Here is a 25,420-nt window from a genome sequence, read left to right as displayed (position 1 = left end):
TTAAATTTATTAAAACAGTAAAATAAACTTTAAACAAATAATTTTGAGATTTAAACAATAAGATTCATAAGATACATTTTATTTATTTTTATAATTTCCTAAATAAAATTTATTTATTTAAATAAAACTTTTTAGTTAAAATTAAATTTAATTATCAGCAGCACCCTCAAAGCATAAAAATTTATTTATTAGATAGAATTCAAAACATAAAAAATCTCTTGATATTTGTTTAATATCTACCAATATAAAAACAATATAGAAGTGAAATGATTCATTTATAACCTAATAATTTTTAACAGAAATATCGCTGTTTTTTTACAGGTTTAATTAATACTTACCAAAATATTAAAAATTAGGGGTTAAGATATAGGGTTGGTCTTATTTATTAAGAAAATATATTAAAATTAATAAAAATGTAAATATTTGTTTGGAATAAAAAATGTATTAAACTTACTTTAATAAAAATAATTAGTTAAATTACAAATAATATTTATTTATTATTTCATATTTTATCAATCTTTATAAGCTTTCATTTCAATAATAGGTAGAGGATTTAATTTAGGAGCATTTAATGCTTCAACGCTATTTTATTTAAGAAAAACTAGTTATGGTTATTTACTTAATGTCTCTTCTAAATTTTATTCATCTTCTCCTCCATCATTAACAACAGCTTATTTTAGCTATCTATTTTTCTTTTCTACAAATTAAGCTAATTTTTATTACATAGAAAAGAAGCTTTTTAAAAGATTAATAAGCTTTTACTTTAATCTTTCTATGTCTCTTTGTGTAGAAGATCTTCTAGATCTTTAACTTTGACCAGCATTTAAAATCTCTTAAACAAAAAGAATTCTTCTATATTTCTTTTCAATCCTATTCATTTCTTCATCTAATTATTCTCCTATTTATTCTTTCTATTCTTCAGAACATTAAACTTAGGATAGCTCATATAATTAATTATATTATTATGCAGTGATGCACTTTCCTTTACCAAGAGCATAAACTGTTTCTCCTTAGTTATCTACGTAGTACTATTCACATATCCTATCTAAGTTCTACTTTAGCCTTAAAACAAGAGTTTAATTGCCTTAATCAGAATCTGGTTTGTAAACATCTTTTAATTATTCGTAATTTTCTTGCTTGTTTGAAATTATTCTTGAACTAACTGAGTCGAGTCCATCACTTCTATAACCCATCCTATATGATGATTATTTTAACCAATTAGTTAAAATATCTTTTTCTTGCATACCATTAATGTACAAAAGTAAATGAGCATATGAAACAGAAAATCTATTTATACAACTAACATTCATTTAGTTTGAGCTAAACTGAGAATTACAAAAAGGGATAATTCCTAGTGTTACTTAGCTTTCTCCAAAATTAGGATTTAATCTAATTTCTGAGTTGTAATTTATCAAGATATCTTCTGGCCTTATATGACTCACAAATCTACTTGAATTTGGATGTTCGGGTCCTGTTTATAGCTGTTTTAATGCAATCAAAAGCTAAAAGGCATATCTGTTGAAACAGAGAGGTGTATCTTCATTGTATTTAATATTCACCTATTTAATGAAGTCAGAAAGGTTGCATCTGCATTCTTCTGTGACTGTGTAATGGAAATCAACTGTCTCAAAGCTATCTATGTAAGAGAGAATATATGGGTTATTGTAAAATTTTAAGTTGTCAGGAAGTTCCCTATTTTTTAATAGCATGTTAATTTCTCCGTCATCAGTTTCTACTCTGTTTAGCTATGCTTTAATAGCAAATCTCACCCTACCTTTGTTTGCTGCAAAAACAAATCCATTTCTACATTTGGAAATAAACTTTATGATCCTGTATCCATATACGGAGATTTCTGAGCTAATCTATTCTGCCCTTTAGCGTAGCCTAAGTGGAAATGTTTGAATGAAATTTTCTATTTTCTCTTCTTAAAGAGGCTTGATTAATTTGATACCTACTGCAGCAAAGATTTCAGCTTATTTTTCGATTGTTAAGGCTTTCATATTTGTGTATTTATTTATATCTTTCTCTAACTATAATTTTTTAATTATTTTTTTAAAATAAAAATTTTTGGTTATATTTTTATATTATGTTCTGATGTTGATAAGCAATATGTTTTACTTATAGAAGCATAATTCAGGTGATAATTTCAATCATTTAAATTAGATTTTACACTCAATATTTAAAAAATAAATATAAATCACTCAATCTATTACATATGAATTTCTTACTAAAAATCTAGTTTATTCTATTTGCAAATATCATTTTTAATCATCTTAGTGAAAATAATTTTAAAAACATGATTGATTGCATTCTATTTTGACTTAAAACCAAAAATAGCTTTAAACCTCTATTGCATTTTTTTTTAAATATCTACCTATCTATTTTATCTATCTATCTATCTGTCTATTTTACATATTTAATTATCTGTTTTTTTCCAATTATGTAAATGAATTATCAACTTTTCTATATTTTATGATTTAGCATTAAGTTATTTAAGGATTTAGAGTAAAATAGAACTCTAATTCTTAATAAACATGTTTATTCGTAAATTATTTGTAATATTTAAATTTTGAATAAAAAACAAAGATCGAAGAGTATTTTATTATATGATTTAACTTAAACAATATATCCTATAAAAAAAAGTTTTAATCGTTTTTCAATATAGATCAGGCATATGTCATAAAATAGAAAAAAATATAATTTTGATTAAATTGATTTATTTCAACTTGTATTTTTTTCATGATTCAATTAAATTAGATTTTTTCATAAATTTGTTGATTAAAATTGATTAATTTATAATTTATCGATTAAAAATTGAATACTTTTCAACATTTATTTTTATTCTATTTTTGTAAAAATAACATAACGAAAATAAAAAAGGTTAAAAATAATAAACCAAAATCAATTTTTTTACTTTTTCAAGGATTTTTTTACTAAAAAATTATTTTCAGTCACCTCTGCTAAAATAAAATTGTAAATTAATTTATGGTTAACTTTTTTTATTTATTTTTAATAATGTTTTGGATAAAAAAGGTAAAAATAAAATAAATAACAATCAAATAATTATAAATCTAATGAAAATATAAAAGTTGTAAAAATAAATATTTTGAAAGTTTTTTTGTTTGATATAAAATGATATCGTTTCTTTAAATTAAATTTTTTGTGTCTGCGTCTTAAATTGAATACTTTTTATTAAATCGACTTTTAATGATTTGTTAATTATTATTGTTATTACTACATATTTTTATTTTATTTGGAATTTACAGTTTTTAATTATTTTTTTTGATTTGTAAGATAGAATCTAAAGAATTATGAATTAATTTTTTTTAATAAAAAATTGGGATAATATTTATAATTTCTTATCAAAATACCTCTACAATTTTTAAAAAGCATTTATAAAACTGGTTTAAAAGGTTATAATATTATAGGCGAAAGTAAGCTAAAATGATAATAAAAAGAAATAAATATATTTTGCTGATCTATTCAATAGGAGCACTATTGATTTAGCAGGGTAATATCTATTTTTGGATATATATTTGTATAATTTTTTTTATAAAAAGTATATTCTTAGATCTAAAATTGTAAAACACTCGACCCAAATAATCCATAGTTATGTATTTAATGTGAAAATGATTATTTGGTTTAACTATAAAAACTATGTGTAAAATCATGCGAAGACTATTAGTATAGTGATAAAACTTCCTGCATATGTAATTGATTAATTTATCTGTCTTAATTAATACAAAAAGTTTAGCTCTCCATAATATTTTATGCATAATAATTATTTTAAATATACAATAAATAAATATTTAAATAAAGCTTGCAGTTCATCAATAGCAAACTGCTGGAAATGCACATATTCTAATAGCATAGTTAGTTGCTCAACATGTTTGAATAATTATTAACTTTCTTAAAATTCCTTATAATGTAAAATTTATTTGCTTCATTCTTTTTATAAATTTCTATCTAAATTAAAGGAAAATTTTAATAATAAAAAACAATATGAATTTTAACTAATTAATTAAAAAAGGTTATTAGGTTATAAATAACTGCTAATAATATTCTTCGGACTACTCGAAATGTTAACAATGTGCAGCAAATTTTACTCTCTCTAATAACGGTTTAAGTTGTTTATCACCATGTGATGCAAATACTCCAGGGTATGTTTAGATTGGAGCTTCATGTGTTTAATGCTCTACTACTTGCTAAACTTGTTCAAAAACAGCAACGAATTGTACTTCTTGTTAGTCTAAAACTTTGTACCTTGATTTGAATTTAAACCCTGCTTTTTAAGGAGAATACACTTGTTAAACACTTTGCAACAATCCTCTTACTTCATATGTAGACTAAAATCAGACATGTTAACGTAAAATTTTAAGAATTAAAAACCTTACAATCATACATAATACATACCTTGTTACATATAATAAAAAGTATTAGAAGTTAAATATTATTTTTATTTAATAAATTAGCATGCAATTCAAGTTGCTTAAGCTGTGTTAATAACGCATACTACTGCACTTCATGCTATAAAGACAAATTTTTGTAGATGATTTCTGGGTAAAATTTTGGAATATGCTAAAGCACATGTAATACAGGATATTTTTAAAATTAACAAACAAACACCTGTGATAGTTGTAGTAGTAACTGCAATTAATGTTTCAACAGCTAATAATGCACTTCTTGTTAATCAGGATTTACTCTGTTAATAGCCTCCAGTTCCTAGTCTTAGTGCGTTTAATAAGGCACATCTGTTGATGGTTACTATTTTGACAAGACTTCCTAATAATACTTAAGTAAAATTAAATATGTATTTCATCAAATTTACTTTTATAATTTTTTTATTTTAAAATTTTAGAGTGCTCAAATTCTTGCTTAACTTGCAAAGATAGCTCATAGTTCTGCACTAGTTGTCAACCATCTCTTCTCCTTGATATTTAAGGTGGATTATGTTTGTCAAAATGTCCTATAAACAAGCTTCAAACTGGTTAACAATGTCAAAGTAAGATTTTAATAATAGTTAGAATAAAATTTATTTTATAAATTAAAATGATAGATCGCAAATTTTATTATTATTTAGCAAGATGTATTTTAAATAAAAAAAAGGCTGTTCAGATCTTGGTGTTCCTAACTGTAACTAATGCCAAAGAAATGGATCAAATGTTATTGTGTGTTCTAGCTGTTAGTTAGGATATTACTTGAATAGTGGTAGCTGCTCAAAATGTGATAGCTCTTGTAAAGATTGTTTTGGTTCGGCAACCAGCTGTACTCTCTGCTTTTATCCTTATGTTCTAGATAAAAATAGCTGTTAAAAAACTTGCTCCTCAGGAGAATATGTTGATACAAACAACGTTTGCTAATGTAAATTAACATTATTAATTTTAGATGAGTGTTGATTAAAAATTATATTTCTTTAATTTAATTAAAGAATGCAATCATGAATGTAGTTCATGCTTTGGTTAATCATATAATTGTACTAGTTGTGCAAATAAAAGCTAATTTATAGATTTGATAAGTCCAACTATACCAGGGAAGTATACATGTAAAAATAGTTGCAACAACCCAATTACAACTTATCGAGATGCTAACAACTATTGCTAGCCATGTAGCTCTAGCTGCTATCAATGTAGTGGTTCAGCAAATAACTGTCTATCTTGCTTAGGAAATTTATTCTTATAGACTTCAGTTGATGCAAATAATAATCCTATTCAAATATGTACATAAAATTGTCAAATTACAAGCTATTAGGATCCTACTTCAGGTTCGTGCAAGCGTAAATTATTTATTATCAAATAAATTTTCAATTAAATTCCTGTTCAAAATGTGTTGTAAGTGATATTCTATTCTTAAAAAAAAAATCATTTTATGACTATAAAATAATTAAATTGTAATGAAAATTAATTTTAATTATTAGCTTGCGACAATACCTGTTACAGTTGCTCTAGTAGCTTAGCAACAAACTGTACTTCGTGTAAAAGCCCTAATATTTTAACAATAAATTTATTGCAGACTTTCTAATGTTCTTAAAGCTGCAATTTAGCCAATGGTTATTTTATGAGCTATAGAAATTTTACAATTAATAATACTTTGCAGAGAGTTCCAACTTGTGAATGTAAATAAATAAAAGTGAATAAACTTATTTTTACTATTTTTTACTTTATAAAAAGAATGCAGTACATCATGCTTATTATGCTAAGACAGTCCTTCTAATTGCATTAAATGCCCAAGTGCTCAAAGTTTGTATTAAAACACATGTATTGCTACGTGTCCAGCAGGATATTATAAGTAAATGTCAATTGATGGGAAGAGTAGTGTGTGCTAATGTAATTTATAAAATAAAATATAAATCATAAATTTAATAAAGATTATTGATAGAATGTTATAGTACTTGCAAAACTTGTTCGGATGCCACATAAATTTGCTCAACTTGTATCGACGAATATTATAAAGGATAGGATGGTAAATGCTATCCATGTGAATTTCCTTGCTAAAACTGCATAAATAACAATACAACTTGCACGAGTTGTTTTGATATAATGTACCTTCTACCTTCCACTAATCAATGTGTTTACACATGTGATTTTAGTAACGGATATTACACTCAAATAAATACAAATATTTGCTTAAGTAACATTTTAATCTAATTAGTTTATATTTAGCAATAAAATAAACAACTTTAAAATATAGAGTGTGATTCTTCTTGCCTGACTTGCCAGAATTATCCAACTCAATGTATTGTTTGCGCAAATGGCTTACTACTTTAACACTATCCAGACCCAAAATAAAATAAATGTGTTTACTCATGCGATGTCGGATACTATAAAGATAACATTTCAAACTCAAATTGCTATTGTAAATATTTTATTTCGATCTATTTTAGATCATTTTAAAAATTATTTGCATTATATAGAGTGTAATTCAGTCTGTTATACTTGCTCTGATTAGTACACTTGCACAACTTGCCCTGGTTCACAATATCTTCAATAATTTTATAGAAACCCTAGCTGCACTACTTAGGGTTGTCCATTATAAATAACTTGCGTGAATACATGCTACACAGGCTTCTACCCCTCAGGAAATTCTTGCATATGTAAAATACAAATTTTAATTTATGTTATCTTTAAAATGGGTATATTATAAAACAGAATGTGATCCAAAATGTACTTAATGTACTTCATTATATTAATGCTAAGCCTGTGTTAACACTCCTTCAGCTAAATACTATTTATAATATGATACATATACAGGATATACTCTTTGCCAGTCTAGTTGCAATTCAGGATACATACCAGATATTAACAATATCTGCTAATGTAAAAAATATTTTTATTTATTATAAATTAATAATTTTAATATGAAAATGTAGTATGTACCAGTAATTGTATAACATGTGCTAATTCAAGCTAATGTTTAATATGTGATTCAGCAAATAATTATGCATTAGATCCTCCTACAGGAAGGTGCATATGTGCTCCCGGGTATATTTCAAACGGTTCTGTTTGCACATGTAATTATATTATTATTAATATTAATATTTTGTTTAAAAATTATATTTTTAGAATATTAAAGTAGATAAAATTTCATATTTGCTTTCAATAAAAATAAAATATATTTATTACCAATATTTTTGTTTTAAATCGACTTACTCAAATTAAAATTTTAAAGGTCAAAAGAAGAATAAAAAAATTAATTTATTTTTAAATTTTATTTTGATATTTTTATTCACAGTTAAAAAAATTAAACCTAAAATTCCAAAAATTTTTTGTTACCAATCAATTTTAATTTAAAATAGTAGTTATTCAATAATATGAAATTATTAAATATATTAATTTTTTTACTTACTTAGAAAACTGATTTTATTTTTTATCATAAATTATATTTGTGTTTTTGAAAAAAACAAAAAGCTAAGCATTTAAAATGTTGGAAAACAAATAGAATAATTAGAAAATTTAAAATAAAAAAGTAATTAAAAATGAAAAATATATTTTTATAAATAAGAAATTTTATAATCTATCTTCTTTTTTCAAATTAAATTTTTAATTATTAATATCACTTTTTACTTTTAAAATTTAGATTGTTATGTATAGCCATAAGACGGCAGTTTTACAGTAATTAATCCTAATTGCAAAACATGTGTAACAGACTCTTTTTTTGTGTATAATTGCGATACATGTAGTGATAGTTATTTTTTATCACCTTAAATATATACAATTTATGTCCCATTGGGATGTAGTTATCCTGATGATGATGATTGTACACCAGTATATTATTATTATAATAAATGTGAAATTTGTAATAAAGGTTCTTTATATAATGCAAAAACATGTAAATAAAACGCTTTGACGTACATAATTTATGCACTTACTTGCTAAGATGGATATTATTTGTATTCTGATACTTATTATATTGGTATTTGCTTGCAATGTAACACAAATTGTTTAACATGTTCTTCATATACTGCTTGCTTAAGTTGTTAACCAGGTTACTTTCTAGATGAAAACAATATTTGTAGATAGTATTGCTTTGATAAATCACCGTCTATAAAGTATGTTCCTTTGAAGAATTAGAATTCTCAAAACTCCTGTTTTTATAGCGAGTAAGATATATAAGACAAAGATAATTGCATAAGAGCAAGCTAGTGCCTTACTATTTAAAACGGTTTTTGTACTTCAAAGATGTGTTCGATGTGTAAAATCGGATACTTTTTAGATTATCGCACGGGATTATGCTACTAACAATGCCCCACAGGGTATGCAAAATAAACTTAGTCAGGAAATTTTTAATGTATCCCTATTACAAATTGCAAGTTATATGACTAATATGGAAACAATTGTATTTAATGTATGCCCTCTTACTATCTTTAAAATTAATAAGGTGCTACAATATGTGTCAATAAGTGCCCTGATGGATACTACTCTAAAACTGATATCACTTTAGGAGATAAATGCTATTGTAAATTTCCTTTATTATTTTTCATAAATATTTCTTTTTTTCTTATAGCCTTTTTATCTTTTTTTACATTTCATTCAAAAAATAAAATTGATTTTTTATTTAAATAATTCACCAATACAAAAATATATTTAAAATCAAGCTAGTTTTTGTGTTCTTTTTTTTTAAATTTTTATTTTATTTTTTTTTGTTATAATTTTAATAAAATTAATTCAGTTAAACAAACATTCTATTTAATTAAAAAAAATTTTTGAAAGAATGCAGCTCAAACTGTAAGACATGCTAGTACCAATCCAACCATTGCTTAACTTGTAATCAAAATAGCAGCTTTAAATGTAAATTTAAAACTTATTTAAAAAATTTCATTAATTCATTTTAAAAATTAAAAAATTAAGATATTATGATTACTCCTCATACTCTAACGGTTGGAGGCATATAATTTAGCAAATAAATTTGTGTCAATACCTGTCCTGCTAACAGTAATGTTAATTAAAACACTCAAACTTGCTTTAGTAAAATATTTTACTTTTTTTTTTTTTAATTTTTAATTTATGTTTATTGATTTTAAGCTTGTAGTTCACTTTGTTCCTCGTGCTAAGACGATCCTAATAAATGCACTGGCTGTAAAGATGGCACATTAATCTTTCCACTTATATATTAAGATCCAAATATCATTAAATCTCCTTACCTTAATGATGCAAGTTTGAAAGGAAACTCTTTTTAATTATGTTTAAAATCATGTTCCTAAAGCGAATTAAATTCCTTAGGAATAACTACAGTAAAATCTTACTATGCTAATAATTAGTAGCCTATTAGAGTATGCTAAAGTAATTTATTATAATAGTTTTTATTTTTTCTAACTTTTTTAATATAGCTTGTCCATTGGGTTGTTTACAATGTAATCCGTCAGCTGCTTCTGTAGCTTCAAATAATCTATAAGATATTTTAAATTATTAATGCAGCTAATGTGACAAAAGCTTAAATTACTTTAGTAATAATTATGGAGGATGCAAGTTAGCTGTGTGTGGAGATGGATTTAGAGATGCAAATGAATAGTGTGATGATGGAAATAACGCTAACTATGACGGTTGCAATTCCTAATGCTAAATTGAATCTGGTTGGAGCTGTACGAATGATTAAGGAAAAAGCTCATTGTGCAACACAATTTGTGGAGATTCTTCAATTATTAACTACAAAATTGGAGGAAAAGAAACATGTGATGCTGGTTCAAATTAAGGTAAAATAGCAGGGTGCTCTTCTTAATGCACTGCTATGCCTGGTTATTTTTGCGCAATCCCACAAAACAGGTAAAAACAAACATTTTTGAATTCTAAAAAACTAATAAAATTCATTTAAAAATACAGTGCTAAAACTTAGTGTGGTCTTCCTTGTTTAGGAAGCTGCAAAAAATGTTAAGTCAATCAAGATGGTGTCACAAGTTGTGTATAATGTGCAAATCCAAATTCATTTATAAATGGTCTTGGGTGTGTTGATCAATGCCCTTAAGGATCATTAAGAAATCCTATAACACAAAGCTGCCAACAATCATGCCCTTCTTTATACTCCTCTATAGATTATGTGGCTAACATGTGTGTATCTTATTGTCCTTAGAATTTATTTTCAATTAATAAACAGACATACTTCGAATGCAGATAGGATTGTCCAGCAGGTTATTTTAAAGATTATTACGAAAGCATTTAAATATGTAGCTAATGCCATCAGTCCTGCTCTACATGTTAAAGCTCTCTTCCAACTGACTGCATGACCTGTTCTGGTAACCTTCTCTATCATGTTCATGACTTCTATAATGTATGTAAACCAACTTGTGATCCAGGTAATCAAGAAAAACATTTTTTTAACCTATTTTGATCTATTTTTTGATAAAAAATAATTTCAAATCATCTTTTATCAATTTTTTATGAAAAAATTTAATCTTTCCTCTTAAACGTAAATAAATAAATACTGTCTGTGTATTCTCATCAATTAAAGACAATTTACAAAATTAATTTTTTTTCAAAAAAATGTTATCTAAATGCTGAAATATTTTTATTTTTTGAAAAATTCCTTAATTAATGAGGATATTCAATAAGTAAATAAATAGATTGTATAAATCATAACTAAAATACAACTAATTACCTGAATTTATGTTATATTTATTAATTTAAATTAATATTTTAATATTTACTAAAGGATTTTAGTTGGGAGTGATAAACAATTAAAGTGTGTGTGTTCCTTGCTTAAAATAGTGTACTGCTTGTGCTCCAAATTTATACTTATTTAATGGCACTTGTTCACCTACTTGTGACGTCCCAAACACCTCTAAAGATAGCTCAACTTGGACTTGTTATTACAATTCAATACCTAGTGTTTCCATTTAGCAAGAAAACACTTCAGGTGTATATGGATTTGTAAATGACTACAAACTTTTCTCTGTCATAGATTAAATATATCAAGTTTAGTCGTATTTATGGACTCTCCCTGAAGAAACTAGTACAGTCTCTACTCAGTTCTTCTATGGGGTTACTTAAAATCAATCTACCTTAGTAATAAAAGGAGCTAATTTGATTAGCAATAAAGTTTATAAAATTTAATTGCAAGCTACCATTAATAATTCTTAATATGTTGCTACTATTTAAATAGCTACAATGCAAAATCCGATTAGTAATTTATTTTTTAAAAAGCAAAAATAATAATTTAATTTTAATAATTAGTTTAACTTTTTGTTACACCAACTAAAGGCTACTACTTGACAACCGTATTTTAGTTCAAAACTTTGGGTTGGCCTTCGTACATGAATAAAACTTATTAATATACTTTGGTTGGTTTATCTTCAATAAACACTGCCAACAACATTCAAATTCTAAGTGGGTATAGCTAATCTGACATTTCTAAATCTTTTGTATTTCCTCTGCAGAGTTAAGACCAAATTTACACTATTTAACTTAACATTTTTACATAAGATTTTTCAATCGTGCCTGTGACATAAATTTATGTTTAACAAAATAAAATGTCAATAGCAAACATTACTTAATATATAATGTCTCAAAAGTTTACTTCTGTCTTAGATATCTAATCAGCTGCTCTTTCTTTCAATTATGCAACTTAAGATGCTATAAATAGTATATCATCAAACTTCAACAAACAGCAGTTATTATACCAAAATATTACAAGTAAATAAAGGATTCATTTATTAATAAGAGCTTTTAATTATTTATTTATTTAATTTAACTGATTTTGAGATGAATTTCTAATTTATATTTTAATTAGATGATTCAACTTGTACCGCATAAGACAACTGTAGTGGTAACGGCAAATGCATGATTATTTCTAGCTAGATATAATGCAATTGCAATTCAAAATATTCTGGGTAATACTGCTAATACACTTCAGATGAACTAGCATAGATTTAGAATGTAAATTTTAAAATACTGAGTGAATTAGAAAGGTACGGAGTAGATTCTACAAATTCATACGAATATGCTACATCTCTAGATTCACTAACTTCCCTTACAGATGCATTTAATAGAACTACAATTAATAGTTTGAGGTAAAATTTTAGATCATTATTGTAGCTTGGTTCAGTGAGTAGCAATGCTTTGCCAGTTGCTTTGGATGGTTTGATGGGATATTTATAAATTTGCTAATATTCTTACAGACAAAATTATCTTCTTAAAGAATATTTATATGGTGGTGAATAAGACTATGTCCATTCCGATTTACTACTTATCGGTAATAATTACAATTAAATTATAGATAAAGGTATGTAAGATGCTTAGTTCTATAACCAAGATGGTAATGCTATCATAGACAATTTGATTGCGAACTAAGCACTATATTCTCTTCCTTAAGACGATGGTCACTATTTTGGAAAATCAGGAGGTTCTAAAATTTCTATAAACAACTACCAGATAAGTAACATATAAAACCTAATGAAGTATAATCTAAGTCAACTTGTTAGGCTATTAGAAGAATCCTCACAAGATAACAATTCAAGTAAATTCAATCAATAAATCTATTTCAATTAACAAATTGAAAATTATTAAAATTTCTAAATTGATTTTCATAATAAACTAAAATATTTTTAAGAAACTTCAAGATAAATCAAGAATTAAATTTTATTAATTTGAATGAGATAAATTCAAATTAAAAAAATAAAAGTTTATTTTATTCACAAAAAATGCTTTGATTACTTTTATTGATTGTATAAAGATAGATAACAAGATTAATTTAAATGATTTATTTATAATTAAAATAATTTTTCATTTTTATTATAATAAAAAAGAAGAAGAATAAGATAGAAATTTACAAACTTCAAAGTCAAACACTGTTTCTCTTGTTGATTTTAGTTCAAATTTTTTAAGTGATTTATAGAAATACTTGAGCTAATAGAATATAAATAGCATTTCATTGACATAAATTGAATATACAAACACAAACCCATTCATAGAAAGTTCTCAGCTTATCTATTCTTCAGTTCTAAAAATTGGTATCGTAAATGTAACTAATAACCAAATAAGCACAAATTTCCAATCGCAATCAGGTTCTAACTATTTAGCTTACTTGTAGAAGACAGCTGTATCTCTGGGTGAAAATGCAGTGTGTGCTGTGTATAATTAGACTAGTTAATAATATGAAGATAATAAATTGTGTACTCTACAGAATTAGAATAATGCCTTCTACTATATCTGCTAATGCTCTACATTTGGCTATATAACTATTAAAGAGCTTGGGGAATTATCTAATTAATTCTAAAATGTTTCATAGAAGTCCTTCTTTTAAAGAATTTTATCTAATTTCGGGTTTATGTTTAGCATATCAAATATAATTCTCTTGCTTGTTTTAATGCTTATTCTACTGATATTTAAAAAGGATAAAGACATTCTTAAGGAAGATTATAAGGCTCTACATCCTCTATATTCCATCCTATTCATCAACGATATTTTAAATCCAAGAGAAATAAGATTAATGCTTTTCTTCTTAACTATAGCTTAGTAAGCCTTTTTCGAAGCACTATTGTTTTAGAGTGATGATATCTAAAACCTTGGAGCTTCTGCAATACCTGTAGTAGGTATTTGTGGAGTACTAATATCTTCGGTACTAAACTACATGACAGGTCTTGTTCACTTCTTTACTGTATTCAAAGAAACTGTATACTTCAAGAAATGGCTACCATTTTTTTTAATTTTCTTCATAGAATTAAGTAAAATAAATTAATATTTATAAAATTTTTATTTTTAATTTAAATTATATCAAAATAAATTTAATAATTTACTATTAAAATTTGATCAATAGATGTTGAAATTTGGCATTTATTTGTATTTTTTTAATTATTTTCAATTAATTTTAATTAAAATCCCAAAAGTTGGTTATTACGTTGGATTCACAAAGATCGCAGATAATCTTACAAATCAAATTATGCCAACCTGGCTCTCTACATTTTTTACAGGATTTTTGTTGGACATACTCATTTTGGACATGATATTTATGGCTTTGTCTATTAAAGTCAAGTATATCAGAAATTTGGTCTAAGTAAGAGGCTTTTTCTCAGGTAAAATTATCACTCTTGATGAACTCAAGAAAGAAAAAATTTAAGTTCACATTGACAATATCTAAAAAAGACTGAAATAAATATAAGAATAAAAATTTATATAATTCATTGATGATAAATAAGTATGATTGATTGAATTATTCAATCTATTTTATATCATTCAATATTTTATATTCCTCTCAAAAACAAAAAATAAATACATCTATCTATATTTGTACTTGATTCATTTTCTAGATATTTTAAACATTTTTATTATAGCTTACTCTTAATTCAAAAATACAAACTCTCATTAATTAATTAATTACACCTTACTCAATTTTTTAGCCAAAGAAATTTATTTTCATTATTTGTTTATATAATTCAATTATTATTAAGAATATATTTTTATCTATTTATTTTTTATATTATATTAATTGTTTTATTTAACTATTTATTTATTAAATTGTAGATAGATATAATAATTTCTAAAATAAGTAGATATTCTTTAATAAAAATATTCTTTTTAATTCAATTTAATTATGTGTTAAACACAATTTATGAATATTTATTAATTTTTTAGTTAAATAAAGCATTTATTAAATATAATTTTTTTTGAAATATGATCATTTTTACATAATTTTTATTCAAAAATATTAAATCTCATTAATTAATTATTCTGTTTTGATAAAAGCATATTTACACATTAATAATCTTTTTTAACCAAAAAAATTTCTTTATTTATTTTTTTTATCTCCCTCAATTATTATTAAGAATATATTTTTATTTTTTTATATTAATTGTTTTATTAAATCATTTATTTATTAAATTGTAGATATAATAATTTCTAAAATAAGTAGATATTCTTTAATAAAAATATTCCTTTTAATTCAATTTAATTATGTATTAAACACAATTTGTAAATATTTATTAGTTTTTTAGTTAAATAAAGCATTAATTTTTTTAGAAATATGATCATTTATTTTTACATAATTTTAAAGATAAATAAATAAATAAGTTTTTAACATTTATTAAAAAATAATTTTGTATATATAATATTTGTACAAATATTACAAGCTTAGAATTATTTATGAGTTTATTTCTAAACACATATAATATATGTATGTATATATTTACAATGAGATTTTCTAGAAAATTGATAAAGTCTGCTTTCATAATTAATAATTTACTGAAAATAATCAATAATAAAACTTTGTTTTAGTTTCATCACTTCTTGCTTCCAGCATCAGTTTAATCAAGGTTAATGATAAGTTCATTTCCTTCGTATTCTCTAATAATTTTAGACTAAAAAAATATTAAATATTAAGGAATTTCAATATTATTTTATTTACTTTCATGTACTTTGTAAGAGAAAGGTTGTCAAATTAGAGATCATCCTTAATGTGCTTATATTACAGACCATAAGCGTCTTGAACTTCTTAGAAGGCTCTAGCTTTAGATTCACCATCATATTTAATTGATTAGGCATCACCCTTTGCAAGATTCTAAAATATAAGTTTAGTTAGATTTAATTATATATTTTTATAAAGTAAAAATTATTTACTTTAACTACAGTGGCTTGATATTCCGCTTCCATTAATTTAGTAGAGAGTTCAACTTCTATTTTTTACTTTTGAGCTTAGGCTTTTGAAATTGATTGCTTTTAAACTTCTGTTTCCTAAATTGAATGTTCGAATTTATCTGGTAAATCAACTTTTCTCAGTTAGAAAAATTCTACAATAGAGCAGAATTCTTTTTAGAAATATTCATTCAGTTTATTTTACATTTCAGTTCCTATGTTAAATCTATCTGTGAAAAAATCTGATGCTGTGTATTTAGTAGCCTAATTAATTTTATTTTGATCTTTAACATTTTAAAACAGTAAGTTCAAATAAATAAAATTCAAATATTCTTAATGAGTTTTAAATTATCTCCATCTTTATTTGTTTGCTTTTTAGAAAGTGTTTTGGAAAATCTTAATTTTAAGAAAATCGTTTTTGATTTGAAAAATCTTAATAAGATTTCTTAAATTAATTGATTGTATCTTGCTGTAATAACTAACTAATTAACAAACAAACAAACTAAATAATTGATATTCATTTTTTCATTTGTTGTTATTTTATTTTTATTTAATCGTTGTTGTAATAGAAGTATATCTTCTTTTCAAAATGAAATAAAACCTTACCATTTCCTACAGGATATCAATAGATTAATATACAAATACTTGTTCATATTTTAAACCAAATCTTGTGTAGAGGTTATAGAGGTCCTTTACGAGAAGTCTTTATTTAAAATAGAAATTATTTAATAAATAGATTAAACTTTATTAATTTTTATGAGATATTTTACTTGTATTAAAATGATATTTCTAAGTTAACTTAAAGACCATCTTAAGTTCTTCCCATAATCATACCAGCACTTGCTCCACGCTCATTACTGAATTCGATATTGATAACTGTTTTTGGGAATACAAGGAAATGATGTCCAATACCTAAAAAGTGAACACCTGCTTCAAAAGGAGTTTAGCTAATCTTTAATCATACATATATAAGTTAAACTACAAAAATCAAAGAGTAAAAGTCCTTTAAGAGGCCTTGAAAATTTTATAAAGAATAATAATATTACAGTCTTAGAAATAGAGCTATAATCTAAACCATATTCATTTACTTGCAGAGAGGAAAATGAACAAATAATAACAAAAATTAAACAAATTAAAGTTGTTATAACACACCCTATTTTATATTATAGAATAAAAAATTGTTAGCTACGAATCAATCTATCTGCTTTTAAACTATTTCTTTTAATATGTTTATAAATTACCTAATATTACACCGAATTCCATTTTAAATAAAATCCTTCTATATCTATGTTATTTCAATTAATTATTTTATAACTAAGTATTTCTTATTAATTAATTTATTTGATTGTTATTCTGTTTGTTTGTTTGTTTGTTTATTTATTTATTTTTTACCTTCTTAACTCCCCCCAATCTTATCTAATTAAATTTAAAAACTAAGATATCTTTAAAGGCTATCATATAAAACCCATTAGAATTATTTATTATTCTACAAAAAACTAAAATATTAAAAATTCATTATACATAAATAAGATTTTATATTTCAATATATATTTTCTAACTAAAAAATAAATATTCACTCGCTTTTCAAATATTTTTATTTAAAATAATAAACAAGATTCTTCTAAAACAAAATTTGTAGTAGGCATGGTAGCAGCAAAGCAAGACATATTATAGATATTTAGTTCTTTCATTTATAAATTAAAAAAAGTAAAATAATTCCTTTCTAAAACAAACTAAAATTTATAAATTAAAAATTTGGAATATCCTTCTTGCGTAACTATTTTAATTTTCTGTTTTTAGTAGGTTGATTTGTTTTTATTTATTCTTCTTTTCAAATTTTTTAATTTTTTTATTCATTTTTTAAAGGTTTTTTTATTTTTTTATGGTGTTTTAAATATATTTTAATTTTTTTATAGTTTTTTTTATTTTTATAGATTTTTAATATTTTTTTAAGATGTTTTGACAATAAATTATTGATTAATAAACAATTTTAAAATATTTTTTCATTAAATTAGTAAAAATTAATTTCCTCATCAAATCTTTAAGTTAGTTTCTAATTAAAAAAATTATTCCTCATTTCTTATTTTTTGATAAATTTTAAATTCATTTTTTTATTGGTTGTTTTTATTTTGATTTGAAAGATTTTATTTTGTTTGATTAGGTTTTGCATATTGTACTGAAGCGAGCTAGATTCTAATAATAAACGGGCTTTATTATTATATCCATGCATGTTGGTGCATTTATCATCAAAGCATTCTGTGCAGAGCTTTCTCAAGCTTTATGTTGGGTGGCTAGTCCAATACAATAAAGCATAATTTTACATGATAGGCATCTGCACATATTCTTCAATGATTTTAAAAACTAGCACATTAACTCTCCACTTCTGACATCATAAGCAAATGTCTATGAATGATAATTTGGGTTTCTGTGACCATCGAGTTCCATTCTTGATTGATTATTTATATGGCCTTTATCTTGCGATAAAGGACAAGGACTAAAGAGTAATAGATAAATTCATTTCTCATAGGCTTTAATATGGGTGGCTAGTCCATTTAGAAAAGCAATTTAATTTATGATCCACTTATCTCTCTATTACTCAATAAGTCTAGGTAAAAACTAGCTCAAGAACTTCTCTCTTCTCACAAGAATACCTAGCAAAAGCTTCAGTCAAAATTAGATGTATTTCCTCTCTTGCCTTGTTGATATTGATTCTTTTTTTTGCTTTCTGAAAAATCATTTTAACATGATTATCAAGCGATTTAAAGTATTATGAGTTAACATATCACATGGTGCTTAATCCTGGGTGGCTAATCCAATAGATTAAGCGATGAAAATGTATTGCTACATTTAAATCGGTATGATCAACATTAAGCATCATAATACTAAAAATATTCGATTAAAAACTTAGCATAAGAAACTTTCTCCTTCCAGCTTGATTAGATTTACATCCATTTTGAAATAGACTTTACGCATAGATATGATTATCATTTAATCAAACTTTTTCTTATTCTTTGATTAAAAATTATTATACAATTTTTTTATCTTTGTTAACGGTCATCAAAAAGTTTCCATTCCAATAAATAAGAAAATTATCTAACAGTTTATTTCTTAATTAAATTTCATGACACTTCAAATAGCTTTAGTAATATTAAAAGAATAAGTGGGTAAATAATAATTTATTTATCTTTATTTAATTAATTTTTTCCCACATGAAGTAAAATTAAAAAATATAATTTTTTAATTAAATCTATTTCTTTTTTGTCAGAATTTTTCAAAATTTAAATTTAATTAAATAGTGGGAAAATTAATTTTTGTAAAGGAGAAAAACTTAATCAATTTTATCAAATAAATAAAAAAATTAACTTTGTTTTCCTTATAATAAATTGATAAAAGAAAAAAACCTTAAAACAAAAAATTAAACTAAGTTTCAAAATAAAATAAAGTAAAAGCAAATGAAAAGTTTTTAAATTCGTAAATAATCCATAAGCCTTCTTATTGTTTTGAGTTAATCATGGCTAATGATAAAAACTCACATTAAACGAAGCAGGACCTTCAACACCAAGTTTTTAAAATAAGCACTCATTAAAAACATTCGCCTTTACTTATTTTATCTTTGTCACAAAAATAATCTTTTTTAAGATTTGGCAATTTCAAAAAAACTCTAAAATTAAATTCTCTTTAGATTATACAAATAATCGAATTCTCTCTTAGTAGATTTAATTTATAATTAGTATTTTTTAAAAGAAAACTAGGCCTCCTCTAAGAAAGATCAGCATTGAGAATAAGCTCGGTTTCATCTCTCATAAAAAGAATAAAAAAGAAAAAGATTAAAAGATAAATTAAAAAAGACAAAAAAGAAAATAAATAAACTAAAAACCCATAAAAATAAAAAAATTAAAGAAAGAAATAAGAAGAAAATAATTAAACAAATTAACTAAATAAATAATTTAAATAATACAATTAATGAATAAAATAAAAACATAAATTAAAAACAAAACAAAATAAATATAAATTAAAATGTAATGATAAAGCATGCCTCCATTTGCTATTATTTTGATGCCATTTTTTATATTTATATTTAAAATTGAAAGAAAGAATAAAATTTTTTTTAAAAAACATTTAAAAATGAATTAATTATGTAAAAATAGAATTTATTTCCATTCTCAATAAAAGACATTAAATTTTTTTTCAAAATAAACTCGATCAAAGCAAAATCAAAACAAAAAAAAATCTCCATACAAATTTTAAAAGAAAGTAAATTTAATAATGTAAACAATCGAATTAGTTTTTTACTCTTATCGTTTTTACTCCATTTTATTTAAAAAAATGATATTTATTCAAATATTTGTTGTATTTTTACACTTTTTTAAAAAATAAATGAAAATAAAATTAAATATTTTTTTAAAAAACTGAAGTAGTTATTTAAAAAGTAAAATTTTTAAATTGAATATAAGCTTAAGCAATCAATAAAAGCAATTTATTTTTTTAATCAAAATGTGATTTTTTTATAAATGAAAAGAGATTTTTAGCTAATATTTCAAAATAGAAATAATTGTACTTGCAAATGCATCTTGAATTTAAAGAATAACATATAAACTTTTTGATATTTCATTATTTTAAATACTTGTTTTGTATTTAATCAACAGTTGTTAAAATTCTTGCTGGAATCATAAATATGCTTCTTTATAATAACAAATATATCTTGAGTTTAAACAATTAAAAACAATATAATTTGAGAAATCCACAATTTTTTAATTTACATTTTTTGATTGAAGATTTTTTAAATTTATATAAAAGTTAATACTTAACTTGAATGATCTATTACCATACAAAAAATTTATTACAATTTGTTAATATAATTATTAAGAGAGTCAATTTCGCTCTTTACTTCTCATTTGCAAACTCCGTATGCTTAGCAAGCTGAAGTTACTGCAGGGCAAGACCAGTTTCCAGGACCTCCTACACCTCCAGTGCAATCAGTGCATGTTGTTCCACAGTTTCTAGCTTGAGGAGCAGCTGCATCGCAAGTTTCGTCAGAAAGAGCAGCCCAGAAAAGAATACCCTTTATGGGTTAACCATCTTTCTTGAATTAAAGAGTTGGGGCCATAGCACTTGCGCTATCACAAACGTTAACTAGATTACGAGCTACAGTCATTTAGTTACCAGGGAATTTGTGTTAAGACCAGTACATGTTGTTATCGCTTGGATCGTCTGATGCGTTAACCATAACATTAACCCAATTTAAGTTATTTAAGTTGTTCAAGGCAACTTATTCAACATTTGGGAAAGCTCCTGGAGAGGCGCCAGTGTCCATAGTCAAAACAGAATACCAGTTAACTCCGTCGTTAGGTATAATGGCACGATATGCAGAAATGAATTAGTTCATCCAACTCATAGCACCATCTGATTCGCAATCAAGTTCAATACCAACATTATACTTTTTAGCAATTGAAGCTGCATTTTTTGCTACAGTTTATGGGTTTGTTTGGACGAAACGGTTCTAGAAATCCCAACCACCAATTGAGAACATAATGTTTAAAATTGAAGAATCTTTAGCCTCAGCGAGTGAATCAAGGAATCTTTAAGGAGGTACATCGGATTTTTCTAGTTCTACAGGATCTAAGAAGGAGAGAATTGCAATATTTGATCCATTGTTGCGAACCCATTTAGGTATACCAGCTTATAATGGGTTGGGGTTTTGTTCATAAATACCATCATAGATGAATACATAAGGTCCAAAAAGTGTAGTTGGAATACCAGTTGATTTCATTCTGTATTTCAAATAGTCTTCACCTTGATGAGTGTGGTGTGATTTATGATGATGGCGGTGATGATCATTGTGTTTCTTTTAAAATCTTTGAGATTCTAAAACAGATTGACCAGCAAATAAACTGACCCCTACTAGAAGAGTGACTCCTATAGCCAAGAAGATTGCAGTTTTAGAAAGCATTTAATAAATCTATCAAGAAAAGATATTAATTAATTTTTTTTTGATTTTTCAGAATTATTCGCAAATATTTGTCCAATTTTCTTGCATATAAACCCATTTATATAAATTTCTATTTACTTGATAAAAATTTTGCATTTATGATAAACCTAATTCTCATTGTAAAGAAGTTTATTCCTCCATTTAATATTGATTCCTTACTCAAAAAAAGCAGGTATGATGATTGAAAAATTATATGTAAATAAACTAACAAACTAGATTACACTATTTTAAAAATATTATAATCAATTATTTAAATTATTATCTTTGTAATTACATTCAGAGATAAATTTCAATTTCTAAAAACTCAAGCTATCATACTTTGCATTTTTATCTCTAATTAAGATTAGTCTCGCCAATTATAACAAAATAAACCCAAATTATATAAATTATTGCCAGCTTATGAATTAAAAAAAGGCAAAAATATGTATTATAAATTGTTTAAAATCATAAAAATCAATTAAAATGAAATTGTTTTTTTAATAAAATAATTTTGCAATTAGTTTAATTTATAAAATATGAATAAAAATTCTTTTGTTAATAAAAATGTCAATTTAAATATTTTTAACATTAATCTATATTTTATTCCAAAAACTTGCAAAAAAATTCTAAAACAAAATTATTAAAAAATCAATTTATTTTATTTGCAGTTTTTAGTTAATATTTTAGAAATATTCTTATTCAAAAAACATGAATAAAATAAATAAGCAATTATTAAGTTTGAGGAGGATACCATCAATAAAACTCGTATTTTCCTAACTACTATTAATTATTATAAAATTTAAAATAATTTTTATCATGGTTAATCAATCTTATGATTTGGTAATAACCTCATTTAATAAAAGCTAAAAATAAATATGATCTTTTAAATAAAAATTAATATAATTTTGTGTAAGTTTTTATATTTTATTTATTAAGCAAATCTTTCTTAAATATATTAAATTTAATACTTAAAACATATATTATATACTCTATCTAATATCCATTAATAAATTAGTTTAATTTGTTTGTTATCTTTGCTTATTCTACTTAATTTTTTAACAAATAAATTTAAATTTTAATAGCATGTTAAATTATCTTGATTTAGACTTCTAGTTTCTTCAGTGCTTTTTTCCATACGAATAAAATTGATTAATAATTAATATAATTATCTCATCATACTTTAAATAAATTTATTAATAATTTATCTTATTAAAATAGTTATAAATCATCTTATTTTAAATAAAAATAAATCAATATTATTTATAATTTCCATTTCTTAAGCATATAAATAAACCACTACAAAATAATATTATAGCACTTTGAGGTATTTATAATTATTTAATTTAAATACACTTTGATCATTTAAAGGACATCTAATTTTATTGCTAAATTAATTCAAGCATATTTAAAATTAATTAAATATCGAGAGTAAGAATAAACATTTATTTAATAATTTTAAAATAATATAACTAATTAGTTTTTTCTTATAGAACTAAACACGGTTATATTCTTTGAATTAAAGTGATTAATTTACATTTTAAATTTGTTATCATTTTTACAACTTAAATGAAATATATATAAATAAATACATAGGAGCTATTTTTTAATTTATACATTTATTGATTGTGATAATCTATTTTATTATTTAGATAATTTCATTTGATTATTTAAAATATTTAAATGATTAAATAATAAACTTATTAATTATATTTTATCAAATTTATGTTTAAAATTACACTTGATTTCATTTAAGGCTTTGGTAGATTATAATTTGCAGCAAATTAAAATTGAATGAAAGGTATATAGGTAGGTAGGTATTATGGATTCTTATAAATAAGTAAGAAAGAATCAAGAAAGCATTTCACTAGAAAATTGTGGCTAAGCTACCAACAACTACAAGTATTGATCCTAGTATGCTAGTTAGGAATATTTTTTCATTGAATACGAAGACATCTATGCCGAAAGATAGAACTATTTCAGTGTATTAAAGAGGAGAAATGATTGAGGCTTCTTCAAAGGCAAATGAACGTGAAAAGAAAAATTCAGCTAGATACCCACAAACAGATATAATAAAAGTATAAAAAAAGTAATCAAAGCTAGGAACAAATTAAGTAGGAGACTGCACTAGACAAAGAGATGCAACAACTACTGTAGCATAAAAACTATAAATTAATTAGGCTGCAGAAGGGCATTTATACTAATCTTAAAGCTTTCTCATAATTACTGTGATGAATGAAATCAATACACTACCAACTAAACCTAGAGCGCATCCTAGTGACTAATTTCTTTCTAAATTACTTGGAAGGTTTAAAGATTTTATATCAGTAGGCTCAAAAAGAAAGGAAGGTCTAACCACTAAAATGATGCCTAAAAAGCTAACAAAAGAAGACACAAGCTTTCTGAGAGTAATTTTCTCTTGTAGAAAATAGCTTGCAAGAAATGTAGTCCAAATAGGATTTGTGTTAGAAATAATAAAACCATCAGAAATATTAAGATACTTATAACTCAAAAACAAGCAAACTGTTTTTATAGCAACTAAAATTCCAGATATTATAAGCAGTCTAAACACTGTCTTATTGGTGTAAAATATTTTAATATCGAATGATTTGCATTAGCTTAATGTAATTAAGTAGCCAATTACGCATCTCCCAAGAATGACTTGGTACATAGAATAGGAAGTTCTTAAAATACCAACACAAGTATACATTGTGATAAAGAAGAACTAGCTTATTAATGCATATATAATTGCTGTTCTTCTCTTATTCCCATTTTCAAATGACTAACACCTTTGAACTAAAAAATCACCTACACTCATTTAATTATTTTTTAAATTATTTTTAGCTTTTAATTAAAAAATTATGCATAATCTTACAATAAATATCCAAATTTTAATTTACTATCTTTCAATCATATTACGCAAGTATTAGTAATTGAATAATCTTTTAGACTGATTAATCACCAATAAAACTCTAATTGATTAATTTAATAAATCACATTTATATTTTAGTTTATTTAAATATCCAAATTGTTATTTTATTTACTTGTAAGCTCTATGCAAAATAAATTAGCTTTTTTATAAGCCTTTTAAATATTAAAAATAGATTAAATATTGCTTTTATTAAACAAATTTTTATTTTTTAATGAATTTATCAATTTAAACATAAAAATCAAATAATTAAATGAGCAAATAAATATAAAAATATTAAATCCAAATATTCTAGTAAAAATATATTGTTTACCGCAAATGTTGGAAACCAAAGAGGTAGGTATTTTTCTATTATTTTATTATTATTCTCCATAGGTAAAACATTTTTCAAAACATTTTATTAATAAACATAGAAAACTATTTTAAAATTTATATCCTTGCATAAATATAAGTTGTATATTTAAATTTCTCACT

General features: G+C 23.9%; 7 protein-coding genes across 7 annotated transcripts; 2 read left to right on the top strand and 5 right to left on the bottom strand. All coding sequences in view use genetic code 6, as the record gives it.

Annotated features, from left to right (window-relative positions):
- Positions 1-512: 512 nt before the first annotated feature.
- TTHERM_000156669 (hypothetical protein) lies at positions 513-2,000 on the bottom strand (the record flags this gene model as incomplete). Its single annotated transcript, XM_012796053.1, has 1 exon — positions 513-2,000. One exon carries the CDS (start codon positions 1,998-2,000, stop codon positions 513-515), a length of 1,488 nt encoding a protein of 495 aa, XP_012651507.1.
- A 1,444-nt stretch (positions 2,001-3,444) lies between these two features.
- Positions 3,445-14,625, top strand: TTHERM_00156690 (EGF-like domain protein; the record flags this gene model as incomplete). Its single annotated transcript, XM_001009696.2, has 26 exons — positions 3,445-3,511; positions 3,561-3,710; positions 3,820-3,927; positions 4,031-4,366; positions 4,473-4,796; positions 4,859-5,002; positions 5,107-5,361; positions 5,429-5,773; positions 5,915-6,112; positions 6,168-6,323; positions 6,376-6,627; positions 6,688-6,852; positions 6,911-7,090; positions 7,146-7,313; positions 7,367-7,507; positions 8,074-8,952; positions 9,207-9,284; positions 9,345-9,461; positions 9,519-9,776; positions 9,824-10,256; positions 10,314-10,783; positions 11,140-11,610; positions 11,661-12,119; positions 12,217-12,942; positions 13,232-14,149; positions 14,312-14,625. The coding sequence occupies 26 exons, from the start codon at positions 3,445-3,447 to the stop codon at positions 14,623-14,625; spliced, it is 8,112 nt and encodes a 2,703-aa protein (XP_001009696.2).
- A 1,075-nt stretch (positions 14,626-15,700) lies between these two features.
- TTHERM_00156700 (SPFH domain/band 7 family protein) lies at positions 15,701-17,315 on the bottom strand (the record flags this gene model as incomplete). The annotated part of the gene is made up of 7 exons (XM_001009697.3): positions 15,701-15,778; positions 15,826-15,978; positions 16,038-16,316; positions 16,659-16,755; positions 16,823-17,004; positions 17,099-17,205; positions 17,294-17,315. 7 exons carry the CDS (start codon positions 17,313-17,315, stop codon positions 15,701-15,703), a joined length of 918 nt encoding a protein of 305 aa, XP_001009697.2.
- Positions 17,316-17,883: 568 nt separating this feature from the next.
- On the bottom strand, positions 17,884-18,384 carry TTHERM_000156699 (hypothetical protein; the record flags this gene model as incomplete). The annotated part of the gene is made up of 1 exon (XM_012796052.1): positions 17,884-18,384. The coding sequence occupies one exon, from the start codon at positions 18,382-18,384 to the stop codon at positions 17,884-17,886; it is 501 nt and encodes a 166-aa protein (XP_012651506.1).
- A 264-nt stretch (positions 18,385-18,648) lies between these two features.
- On the bottom strand, positions 18,649-18,899 carry TTHERM_00156720 (hypothetical protein; the record flags this gene model as incomplete). The annotated part of the gene is made up of 2 exons (XM_001009699.2): positions 18,649-18,763; positions 18,832-18,899. The coding sequence occupies 2 exons, from the start codon at positions 18,897-18,899 to the stop codon at positions 18,649-18,651; spliced, it is 183 nt and encodes a 60-aa protein (XP_001009699.2).
- A 2,044-nt stretch (positions 18,900-20,943) lies between these two features.
- Positions 20,944-22,002, bottom strand: TTHERM_000156719 (glycoside hydrolase family 18 protein; the record flags this gene model as incomplete). The annotated part of the gene is made up of 1 exon (XM_012796051.1): positions 20,944-22,002. The coding sequence occupies one exon, from the start codon at positions 22,000-22,002 to the stop codon at positions 20,944-20,946; it is 1,059 nt and encodes a 352-aa protein (XP_012651505.1).
- A 1,973-nt stretch (positions 22,003-23,975) lies between these two features.
- On the top strand, positions 23,976-24,812 carry TTHERM_00156760 (hypothetical protein; the record flags this gene model as incomplete). The annotated part of the gene is made up of 1 exon (XM_001009703.1): positions 23,976-24,812. One exon carries the CDS (start codon positions 23,976-23,978, stop codon positions 24,810-24,812), a length of 837 nt encoding a protein of 278 aa, XP_001009703.1.
- Between the last annotated feature and the right edge of the window lie 608 nt (positions 24,813-25,420).

Source organism: Tetrahymena thermophila, assembly GCF_000189635.1.
Source record: "Tetrahymena thermophila SB210 genomic scaffold scf_8254776, whole genome shotgun sequence".
Lineage (NCBI taxonomy): Eukaryota > Ciliophora > Oligohymenophorea > Hymenostomatida > Tetrahymenidae > Tetrahymena > Tetrahymena thermophila.
This window is presented reverse-complemented; position numbering and strand designations above follow the sequence as displayed.